The sequence below is a fragment of the Echinococcus granulosus genome, assembly GCF_000524195.1.
Source record: "Echinococcus granulosus chromosome Unknown EG_S00102, whole genome shotgun sequence".
NCBI classification, from domain to species: Eukaryota; Metazoa; Platyhelminthes; class Cestoda; order Cyclophyllidea; family Taeniidae; genus Echinococcus; species Echinococcus granulosus.
In genome coordinates, this window is record NW_020170482.1 from 74,998 (window position 1) to 86,075 (window position 11,078).

General features: G+C 42.1%; 1 protein-coding gene across 1 annotated transcript; it reads right to left on the minus strand. All coding sequences in view use genetic code 11, as the record gives it.

Moving 5' to 3' along the window:
- Nucleotides 1–499: 499 nt before the first annotated feature.
- Nucleotides 500–11,061, minus strand: EGR_08299 (Cytochrome c1, heme protein; the record flags this gene model as incomplete). The annotated part of the gene is made up of 4 exons (XM_024497548.1): nt 500–843; nt 3,805–4,000; nt 8,057–8,350; nt 10,909–11,061. The coding sequence occupies 4 exons, from the start codon at nt 11,059–11,061 to the stop codon at nt 500–502; spliced, it is 987 nt and encodes a 328-aa protein (XP_024348026.1).
- Nucleotides 11,062–11,078: the final 17 nt, after the last annotated feature.

Genomic DNA, 11,078 nt, shown 5'->3' on the forward strand with positions numbered 1-11,078 from the left:
GAGAAGGAACCAAACTTTTACAAGACTGCGAAGAACCGCACGAATTGAAATTAAGAAAAGCAGCCCGGAACGTACTACAAAGTTCATTTATATTAGGCAAGAGAGGCACAGAGGTGTGAGGAGGTGATTAAGGAGTACGTGTAAGAAGTCATTATCAACTACTTAAATAGTCATGGGGGCAGGGGCAGGGGGAGGCTGCCTCCAGACGACTATTTTAATTAAAAAAGAAAAACAGCTTCTCAATTTGGAAGAAACATGATGCATTCATCAAAAAAGTGAATTGGAGGAGCGGGGAGGAAGAAAAACGCCGAACTGACCTCCCGAGGGGATGATAAATGAGGAGTAAAGTGGGAAGTCAACTCCGACCTAAAAATTAGATTAGAACGAATTTAAAAAAATGGCGTATTCGCCAACCAAAAAAGAAGGATGGATGAACTAACTTCCAGAGTGGAAGAAAAAAAGGCATAAATAGTGCAGGGAGCAAGCTATTACTTGCCTCCTAGAGGTCCTTCGGCATCGGGCGGTTCTTATAGACCACTTTGCGGGTCAGAATGTTGGCCCACTTCTTGCGTTTGTACACACCAGCAAGAATGGTTCCAATGACCATTACGATGACTGCCTTGAAGAGAACTCGCTTGCGCTTGTCATGATTCCGATCTGACGACCAGGTGAGAAAGCTCACCAAGTCCTTGGCCATCTGCGAGACGCTGGCTGGCGTCCCATCCGCGAACTCCACCTGCTCATCGTACAGCGGTGGTGTCATGGTCAGCGCGCCACCTGGGAAGTAGGGATTGTAGTACTGACCCTTCTCCAGCTCCCGGCCCGGCGGTGGGTCACAATAGCCTAGCAACAAGAGCGATAGCCATATCTTATAACCATCTTTGAAGACAAGGCAACAGAATGATTGCTAGATAATTTATAAATAGCAAACATCCCACTTTATCGGCTCACAATTTTTCATACCGAATCTTAAGGTTGAACGCTAGCGTGGCGGTGTGTCGTCGGCCAGTTCAACCAAGACGCTGTTAATCAAGATGGTAAGTTCACGTTAACACGTTTGCAAAATCAAAAACTCATGGATGTTTACCAGTGTAGAGACTTTAGGCACAGAAGGGTGATAGTGGTGACGCTCGCTCCCCAAAGGGACACTTAATTTGATGGTGGAGACCTTTCAACAGTGACTACTGTGAAACATTCCACTTAGCAAAAGGAACACATTCTCGTGGATTCGGGAGAGGTGCATAACTTACTGGGAAATTACATAATAGGCAAAGCTTTTCACATGAATGGTGAACACAAGGAGCTGAGTGCCAGCACTGACGATGAAGTGAAGCAGGCTGACGTCCATTATACTGAAAAATCTTTCTGTACCGGCACTGGTTTCTGCGTTAGTTAAAGCCTGCGATAGGTGTGTAAAAGAAGCGGGCGACTATATCAGATAAACAAACATGATTCCCGTGAAGATTTGGAAGTTGCTGTTGGCCTTAATCGCTCCATGTACATTAGTGATAGCACCGTAGGGGATCCTCGATACCTGTTACCTTTCCCAGGTAACACAATCCCTCAGTCAGGACAGAGGAAAGGCACCTGGGACGAATGGGCAAATTCGCGGGAGCCAGAACTATTCCTAACCAGCTCCATTTTCGCCTCACTTCCATCCACCAACTGTCTATTCTAGTACATTCTACGCTCGTAAATGCGTAGCGCTGAAGGCAGGATGGAAATTATCACTTGGGTAAATACGGAGGATGGGGAGGAGGCGGTACCTTCCGCCCCATCTCATCCAAAGTGCAATTCTTCCTACAAGCAGGATAAGCCGTATGAAGTGTGGAGTCTTGCAATAATAAAGACTAAACTTTTCTCTCAACTAATGATTAACTTTTGACTGTTTCAGGAAAAAAGATGAATGTTTTCACTGAGAAGGGAGCTACACACATGACTGAACACTTCAGCCAGCGGGAGTTGCACACAGACACCGTGTTCAGATTGTGCATAGGTTCTTAGCATTAGCGACAACTGTCTTTGAAGCCTATCTCTCGATTATCCTGGTTGGGAAATCAACGCAAGACATAACCACTTGCATGCACATCTTTGAGTTATATCCTACCAAGTATAAATCTCGGTAGTGACCGATGTTTGGTCTTGAACAAGGGAATAACCTCTACCAAACAATTCCGCGCACCACACACAAACACACACTCAAAGCAGGCATAGTTGATTATCCTGGAACAACCAACGAACAAAAAACACTCCTCACAATAAACCCATCTAGCAATTCAGTCAGTAAGTCAGTCGGCAAGCAACTTAAAATACATTGAGCACCTCTATGGAATACGTGGAAGAAAAAGCAACAGAGGATAAACAAGAAGAGAAGAACAGCAAAGCTATAGTCTTCCAAGCTCATCTATCTTTCATCTCAGCACGTCGTCAATATCAACGGCATGTGTGGACATAAAAACTAAGCGTATCGAGTTGCTAAGATGACGTTCTACCGTCTGTGCCCAAATGCAATCCTTACTCTTTTTCATCCATGATGGAAAAGGTATGGATTATTAATGTTGCTAACACCCATTTCACCTTTCAACATCAAAGTATGAGCTATAGAATGAGACTTAAAAGGAGGTGCTTTACGACCACAACATCCCCTCAAAGGCTGTACCCAGAGGGCACTCCGACCGTCTGGTATAGGCAATTGAAGAAAAAGGCATCGAAGTCAAAAACTAGGCAAAATTGTCGTCAGCAATTTTGTGAATCTATTTCCCTTACAAGCCAAAGAAGAGGTAGAATATACCAAAATGAAATCGAATTCCTACACTTACCACCTGTGACGATGTACTGTAGGAAAAACTGACTAAGCCTCCGAGGCTACGCTCCCGTCGGCAGCTAGTTATCGCGCACCAAAGAAAATAAGGCCTCCAAGAATGAAGACCTACGCGGACTCGACGCACAAAATGAGCCTTTCTTTAACTATAAATGGCTTTAATCGTCAGTCAGGTTTAAGGTTACTTTTTCGTGGTTTTAACTAGCTAGATAGTGTGGAGCACTTCACACCTGCCAAACTCGACGCTCTTAGAGACCCTTATTAGCAATAACGAGCACGCAAACCGACGAGGTAAATTTGTGCTGCCGGCATGCGCACACAAGCCATCTGCTCACAATATTGAGCGTGTAGGAGAACATTTTTTCTTCCTGTTTTGACGTAATTTAATAAGTGTAGCGACCATCCCTGCCTCGAGGATGATAGTCCTGTACTAAACTGGGGAAGCGATCAACTTGCCGGAGAGTAAAAGCACAAGACTGTGAGATGGTCAAATACCCCTTCGTTCCCAAGACAAAAAGTGTTTTCAATGGCTCTCTTGAACCATTCGGATTTCCACCAAAACAGCTCATTATCGTCTCCCAAGCGTCTTAATCAGAGCCGTCTCTAAGGGAAAGAAAATGAGTCCCAAGACCAAAAACAGTAGCGGTAAAATCTGTAGAAAACATGATAAGGTAGTTTAATTTAGCGTATTTTAAACTAACTTAAGGCGAAGACATAATAAAATAAGGTGGTGAAAACGCCTCTACAATTGAGATGATGACAAAAGACCTAAGCAAATGGTTGAATGGACAAACACAGGGGTGGAATATGGGATGCATTGATGAATTCAAAGTGGGTGGGTCTGGATATATTGGAGGAGGCTAATACAGACAAATTTCTAAACCAATTTCAACCGGTTCAACAATGAATCAGAATCCGATAGACAACTTGAAACCGACAAAATCGACGAGGAGGTGAGCAAGCAGACAAAGGATTACACGTACCAGTGAGCAGATGAAAGACGTAGTCCTCAAGGCCATGACGTGCTTTGGCAATAAAGGTGAGGTCGGGTGGAAAGGCTCCGTTGTTGGCGAATTGCGCGGCCTCGCGGTTGGGGTAGGGCGAAGGCAGTAGGTCCGTCAGCCGACCTGGACGTTGAAACATCTTGCCTTCGTCGTCCGGCCCGTCAGTCACTAGGATCTGTAAGGCAAAGTAGCACAGTCACATTAGCTGTTAAACCCCCGAGCTTGTTACCCCACCCCCTGAGGAGTGGCCCTAGCTATGCATACTAACAATAATAGACTAATGAATTTTCAGCCAAGTGTAATTTCTGAAATGTAGTGGCAACTTGGGTCAGTAAAATTATTTCACACGCAACTGGGCTTCAGATTAGTCTGAAAAAGAAAACAACCACGTTTTGGTGTCCTGAAAAGATGATTCAGGACTAATAGGAGTAATAAAAGCCGTCTTTAATGCATAAAATATGACATGTTATGTAGAAATAAGCTCTGATCTTAGCGCTAGAGAAGTTACTTTTGGTAAGTTAGTACCGTTTAAAGGACAATAGAGGAGTCACAGACCGCGACTCCTCAAAGGTAATATTTTACCAACGGGACACAACTGTTAAATCCTCAACACTTTGGGCTATATTGACAGTTCAAAGCTACGAAAAACAACATTCTTCAATGACATTAACTTAGGCGGCACTCTAGACCCACTTGAAAGGAAGTTAAACCGTGACTAAAGGTTGTAAAAGAGCTGCGCAGAGGAGAGGAGAAAAATAAACACTTTAAACATTTGGAGGTAAATACCACCCAAAATACAACACCTTTGGATAAATTAATTCTCGTCGTAGTGGGGCTTCATTTTCCCTTCAAGACATTAAATTTTCAATCCCCCGAAGTGGTTTGAAAGGGAATCCTGCAACCCTGAACTCCCTAAAATCGGTGGTTGAAAAAGAATTTCAGGCGAAACATGCCTACGCAAGGCATAGTTTTTCGTGGTGCAAAAAATCCTAAAGCTTTATTCACCTATACGATAAAAATGTGTGATGCGTCAAGCCTTCTCTGTCCAAAACTTTGATTCAGTCTCACCTTGTTCCAATCCTGAAATTGTTTGCCCGATTTTGAAGTCTCTAAGAACCATGGCCTTAGAAAAAAACATATCTCTTGTCTTCTTTATGCTCCATTCAAACAGCACAGAAGCACTTGAAATTATTAAGGTAAACAAACTATGAGAAATCGCACTCCATTTCAATTCATGGAATGGGAAGAAATGCGCCTCTGAACTGGCAAAATGGGAATATTTTAAGGTAAATTAGGCCTTGCCTAAGTATGTACAGCCTAATCATTAATGAAAGAAGCCCACAATTTAGATCCGATTGACGGAGAAAAGTAAATATCACCAAAGTGCTTTGATTAGAAAGAAATAAACCTTTATTTGACAAAACACTGGCCCTATGAAATGTAAGAAGCCACCCCGTGAGGTAGCTTTATATAGAAACAATTTTCCCTCAGAAACGGTAAGGACTCGTCTACCAGTAAGAAGAAAGCCCTATTCTTGTTCATGTAATAAACGGCGCTTCATACGAGTCAGCACGCCCGTAAGAAGAATTAAACTTGAGAGCGATATCACCTCATCCCCATTTTCACCCTCCGTATTCACCCGGTAGTACTTCTCCTAACTCCCAATAGAAAGTGAAGGAAAGATAGAAATGGAAGCAGTTGGAGCTGCGTTTAGCTATTTGCTCTCAAAGACAATGCATAGTGTACGAGTGAAAGCTAACTCGAAGAAGACTCATTAGGTGTACATCAGAAGCGAAGCAAACATGGTTCATGCCATATTTTCCTCGTCTTCTTTGGGAGGTACAGCAATCACCCGACATCACGAGTAAACCGCCTAATTCAACAGTGGTTGTTCAACTCGCACATTTGGAGGGGATTTCATGTCATGTGTTCCGTTGTAAAGACGCATCGATATGGTTCACCTCGGTGATACTGCTTGGAAATGGACGAGTTGCATAAGTCTGCCACCTTTAGTAAAAACACTTACCCAAAAGCAAACCCTTCCTCTCTTTCCCATTCCCTACTTCTAATGAAAAATGCTCTTTAAAAGTGGCCACCTTATCAGCTTGTCCTAAGGAAGGAGAGAGGAAATGGAGATGCACCTCAGATTGGGTAGATATAGTCTCAACCTGATTTCCATCTTTCGCACTCCCCTCGGATTTCTTCAAGCTCCTAATAATGATAACCAGCTTCTCTTAGCAGCAGTACTAGATAATTACGCAATCAGATTCGAAAGAGTATAGAACAGGCAGGTGAAAAAAGGAACTGACATAGAAAATGTGGTGGAAAGAGCTAGATTAGGTTATTTGGTTACAGAGACAAATCGGAATTTATAAGTGAAATTCGTAGCAAGCTTGTGTTTCATTGGATGATAAACTAGTATGGCAACTGTTTCAACTAATTATTTTTTCTATTGTAAAAATCGCAAAGACTTGTCTGGTTGCCTAATACAATCCCATGGGCAGTTAAGTTTCGTTATTTGCTCCTTCCAATGAGTTTCTGGTGAATTTGCCTCGTTTAGGCTCCTAAATCCGTTAAGCCAAATAAAGACTGCAATAGCTTACTTTTATGGTACTGAAAAAGGCATCCTAGCGAGGCCAAATTAAAATCCTCTCAGATACCATCTTTCAGACGGTTCGGATCGCATGTACGTCTGGCAAGAAGCTAAGCTGTCGTAGATAGACTTTCCTATCGTTAAACTCAAGATGCACGTTCCAACTTTTGGCAGTCCAAGGTCAAATTTTTCTCCCACTTTTAGCCAAATGTAGTGGGAGGTAAATTATGCTCTATCAGAAGTAGAGCCTGATCTAGGCTAGAAAATTGTATTGCGGGAGGTTTATATCGTTATATTATTCTTAAAATCTAATTTTATACCGTAGAGGTGTATTACTGATACAAGCTGTAATACCTCCTGAGGCAAAAAATTTTCTGACTACTGGTTTGACTTGAACCAATCAGGAGGGCAGAACTTGACTATTTGCATTAACAACGTCGCGATGAGGCAAGGATTAAATTCTCGTCAAGTTTAGTTTTTAAATAGTTCAGACCTGAATTTTCATCGCCCTTCAACCTAATCTCTCCGAGAGTGGAACTTTTCCGTGGAATTATAAAGCCTTTTAACAGGCTACAACAGTCTGCCAATGCACAGAAGTATCTATTCACACTAGGGGCTCGTTTTAGTGAAAGTTGGTGGTGAGTAATCTCGAAAGCCCCAAAATAATACTTTTGGAGAAACAAGCCCTTCCACCATTCAAAACGGCCTCGGTGAGACTAATGTTCGTTTCCACACCTAAAGACGACTAGTCGGAGGTCCTGAAAAGTCTAGCTACCTCCCCAATAAACATATTAGCATAAATACTTTCACAAATCCGCATTTGGACCTCACGAGACCTCAACTCAAATATTAAAGACAGTTCTACAAGCTAGTTTAGTAGGAGAAACGATCACAAATAAAAAAAAGGTAATCAAGTCCTACCTCTGCATAAAATTTACTTGACAAGCTCCAGATTCAGCCAAATGTAGCCGAGAATGCAATCGTAACATCTCAAAGGATTATATTTAGGGACAAAAGGTGTCTTGCACTTGCCAAATTCATTTCAAATGGGGGAAAATCATGATCTTTGGGTTGACGAGATATTTTAAGAGCAGTGCTTTGATACCAATGAAAATTCGAATTCAACAAATTAGGGCCATTGTAAAGGAAAGGGAACGCAACGTTAAGACCTCTAACGAGTAGTTTTTTGAAAAGCCAGATCCTGCCTCAGTCTTTTCCTTTCACAAAATTCTGTCAAACTCCGTATCATTTAAAAAGATGGAAATTGTGATTTTTAAATATGCAAAGACCATACTACAAGAGAAAGGGCACCATGCAGACTAGATGGTTTGGAAATCCAGAAATGCTCTACATCTACTCAAAAGTACAAAAGCTGAATTGGAAAGGCGAAAAAAGTACGACCATAGACCTGGAATGTACAACTTTTAGGGAAAACACAGGCTTAGGTGTTAAAAGCTAAATGCTAATATCCTAAATTGGTTTAAAAGTGGAAAAACACTGTGTTATACGACCTAAAAGCGACATTTCAAGCAATATACCAGATTCTCAAAGTTAATCTCTACCTGTTTGTGACTACTAAAATACCTTACACAAACAACACAGGTTTGAGATGGTTCCGGATCTTCCGAGAGGTCTTACCTCAGCACACTCGGCCTTGGCCTCCTCCTCAGTGAGAACATGATCTACGAGTTGGCGGTACGCAAGGAATTTCATGCTGTGACAAGCAGAGCACACCTCCTTGTAAACCTGATAACCTCGCCGTAAAGAGGCATGATCGTGGGAGGATAGCATGCCCCGATGCGGCCAGTTCAGCTTCGTAGGATGTACGATTAACTCAGTGGCGAAGACCGGTACCGCCAGCGCCACCGCACCCACAGCTGTTGCTCCAGCGATCAGACACAAATGCCTCACCGTCGGGATTGTTGACTGGTACTATAGGTAAGAGGGAAAAGCGTAGACACTGTATCAAACAAAGGCCACTATCTAGATACTATAGGGTTAGATTCAAGTAGTATCTGTTAATAGTCCACTTATGAAGCAGTTCTGTTCATGATTATGAAAACTTCTGAGAGGACTCAGACAAAACTCTTGTAGCAAGAAGAGGAATTTCCAAGAACTGCGATAATATCTGGGGTAATGGAAATGTGTATTCCAACTTCAAAATCGGCGAACTCTGTGTTAATGTAATTTGGGGATGCAAACAGTTTACCCAATGTTTTGCGATAAAAAAGTGGAGAAGTTAGTTCCTGAAATCAGAGATAAAAAGCGCAAACCTGCCCACCATAAATAGTTAAAAATCCCAAAATCTATAATATATGCACATGCATAACTAAAAAGGAGAGGTCCTTATGGTCCCATCAAAACGTAGTAAAAAACGACTCTCCCAGTGGCTGACAACTAGATATAGGCGACTTAAATAACTGCATAGCAAGCAAAAACCTGCATTTCGTTGAATTTCATTGTCACTTAGTTAATGACAGCATCCAAGGAAGTAAAAGGCTTGCAAACAGGATAACACTGGTATTTCTTCATACAAAAAACGGGGACACTACCACCTTATAACTACTTAATTCATAACCAATGTACGAGCCTGACTCTCTCATAAAAATTCCCTTTATAAAGTAAAAACAAAATTTAAAGCGTAAACAGTTTAAAAATACCAGATGAAACTGGATACGAGAGGTGGTAAGAAAATACTTCCTATTCAATACTCAGTGCTCATGCATGTACTTAGTGCCCAAGAAAACCTTTGGCACATCAAAAATGATTGTTTCATTTTAAGCATTTCATGGAAAACAAAATCGTATTAAATAGGATATGTATTCCGTTGGTCATTAATAAATGAAAGCACCACAACAGCCATATCTTAAACTGAAAAACAAACCCACCTTAATAAAGTGGGCGTAAATTCTGCTTACAAAGCATAACAGTGAGAGAGGAAAAGCAACCCCATTTAGAATCAATGCTGGAGAGGGTTCTGGCAAACTACATGAGCTTTTGAAATGGAACAAAAAGCCACGTCTGACACCTATATCTACTACCGTCGCAAATACGGCAAAAATACAAAAACAGTCCACAACTAACATTTGTAATTCGTACCCGACTAAGCAGACGCGTGAGCAAACCACGGAAACTCGCTGACATACCGACCCAAGTAACGCGCGACAACGCGGTTTTCAAACAAATATTCGAGTATGTTACCTGTAAATTCATTTGCCAAAGCAAATAATATACTCATCATTGTCTTACGCCCAATGCAAGAGAAGTTGCTCTACTAAACATGTTTGTCCTATGCCGCCTATACAATTCAACAAGTTTCGAGTGGGCTACCGAAAATATAAATGATGTAATGGAATGCAACTTTTGAAGACACACTTTTATGTCTTGACTTATTATGGCACTTCTCCTTTTCTAAGAATGTCGTCTTACTTTCTTCCGCACTGAACTGCTACTATCCTATCTGCAAATAATCATTGCAATAGAATATTGGGTCACAAGACTTCCACGAAGAGAAAAGAATGTATAGTACTAGGGCAGATCACACATATTCAAGGTATAGAAGTGATGTGGACTAATAGATTGGACCGGATGCCAGCACACCCGGCAAGGGTACAATGGCGGATAATTAAAGTTACCCCTTCACCAAAACTGAGAGTTAAGCAACAGGCCTATTGCAATATTTTGTGTTAGCACGGATGAAAAAAATAGCTTAGCATCCTGATTCCGTCTTGAAATCGTAGGAATTTATAGCAGCTTGGTAGAAGACATATTACAGACGTACGGAAGACCTGTGACCGCTGGCATGACCTGGAGGCCATGCCGGAGAGCGGAAGTACAATCTACACAAGCCTAAGTGCCCCATGGTCAAAAGCGGACCGAAAAGCTACATCAAGGTACTACTGTTATCTCTTTTCCCTAGTGGTTTATAAACTGCTACTTATATGAGTTCAAGGATGTCTTTTGTTGTGGGATGTATGCTCTTAACCAGACTGAAAGCGTCGTAGCTAGCATTTCCAAGCAGAAAGTCAAGAAATAACTTTAAACTTTAGAGGAGTCCTTTAGTTGCTAGCTCGATTTATTTAGCATGCACAGTTAAAGACGTTGAACCCCGCTGTCGTTTGGACGCCACCACTTAAGACCCACTCAACGTTCCCCAAGATAGTTAACCCAACCAATCCTTCCACAACCAAGTTTAAGCACCACTAAATCGAGACCCTTCAACTTAATCCCGCACGGTTAGGTATTCAATACGTATAGCATGGCGTAACCGCAATAGGCAAACGAGGTTTCCAGGACGAACCGCTGCATCAGTTCGATCATGTACTTACCAAATTACAAGTTACTTTGTCAAGCTTAAATGTAGGTAAAACTTCTTAGAAATGGATTAGTCAAAGTTACGCCCACCAAATTCTAGGCCCTAGGAATCACCTCCACACCTTCCCATCACAATGGCCAAATCCCATAATTCGTCCAAGCGCGATGAAACATACCCAGTGACTCCACCCAATCAGCATCGCACACTGCCGCACTAGCCAATCAGCTTGCTGGCTGATCGTGATCGATGTGCGCTTCGGTGCGTGGGTACGTGCAGGCTCGTAGGTGCAGTTCACTGCTGGCGCTGTTAACGTCGCCGGGCGAGTCATACCTTGCTATTCCCCGC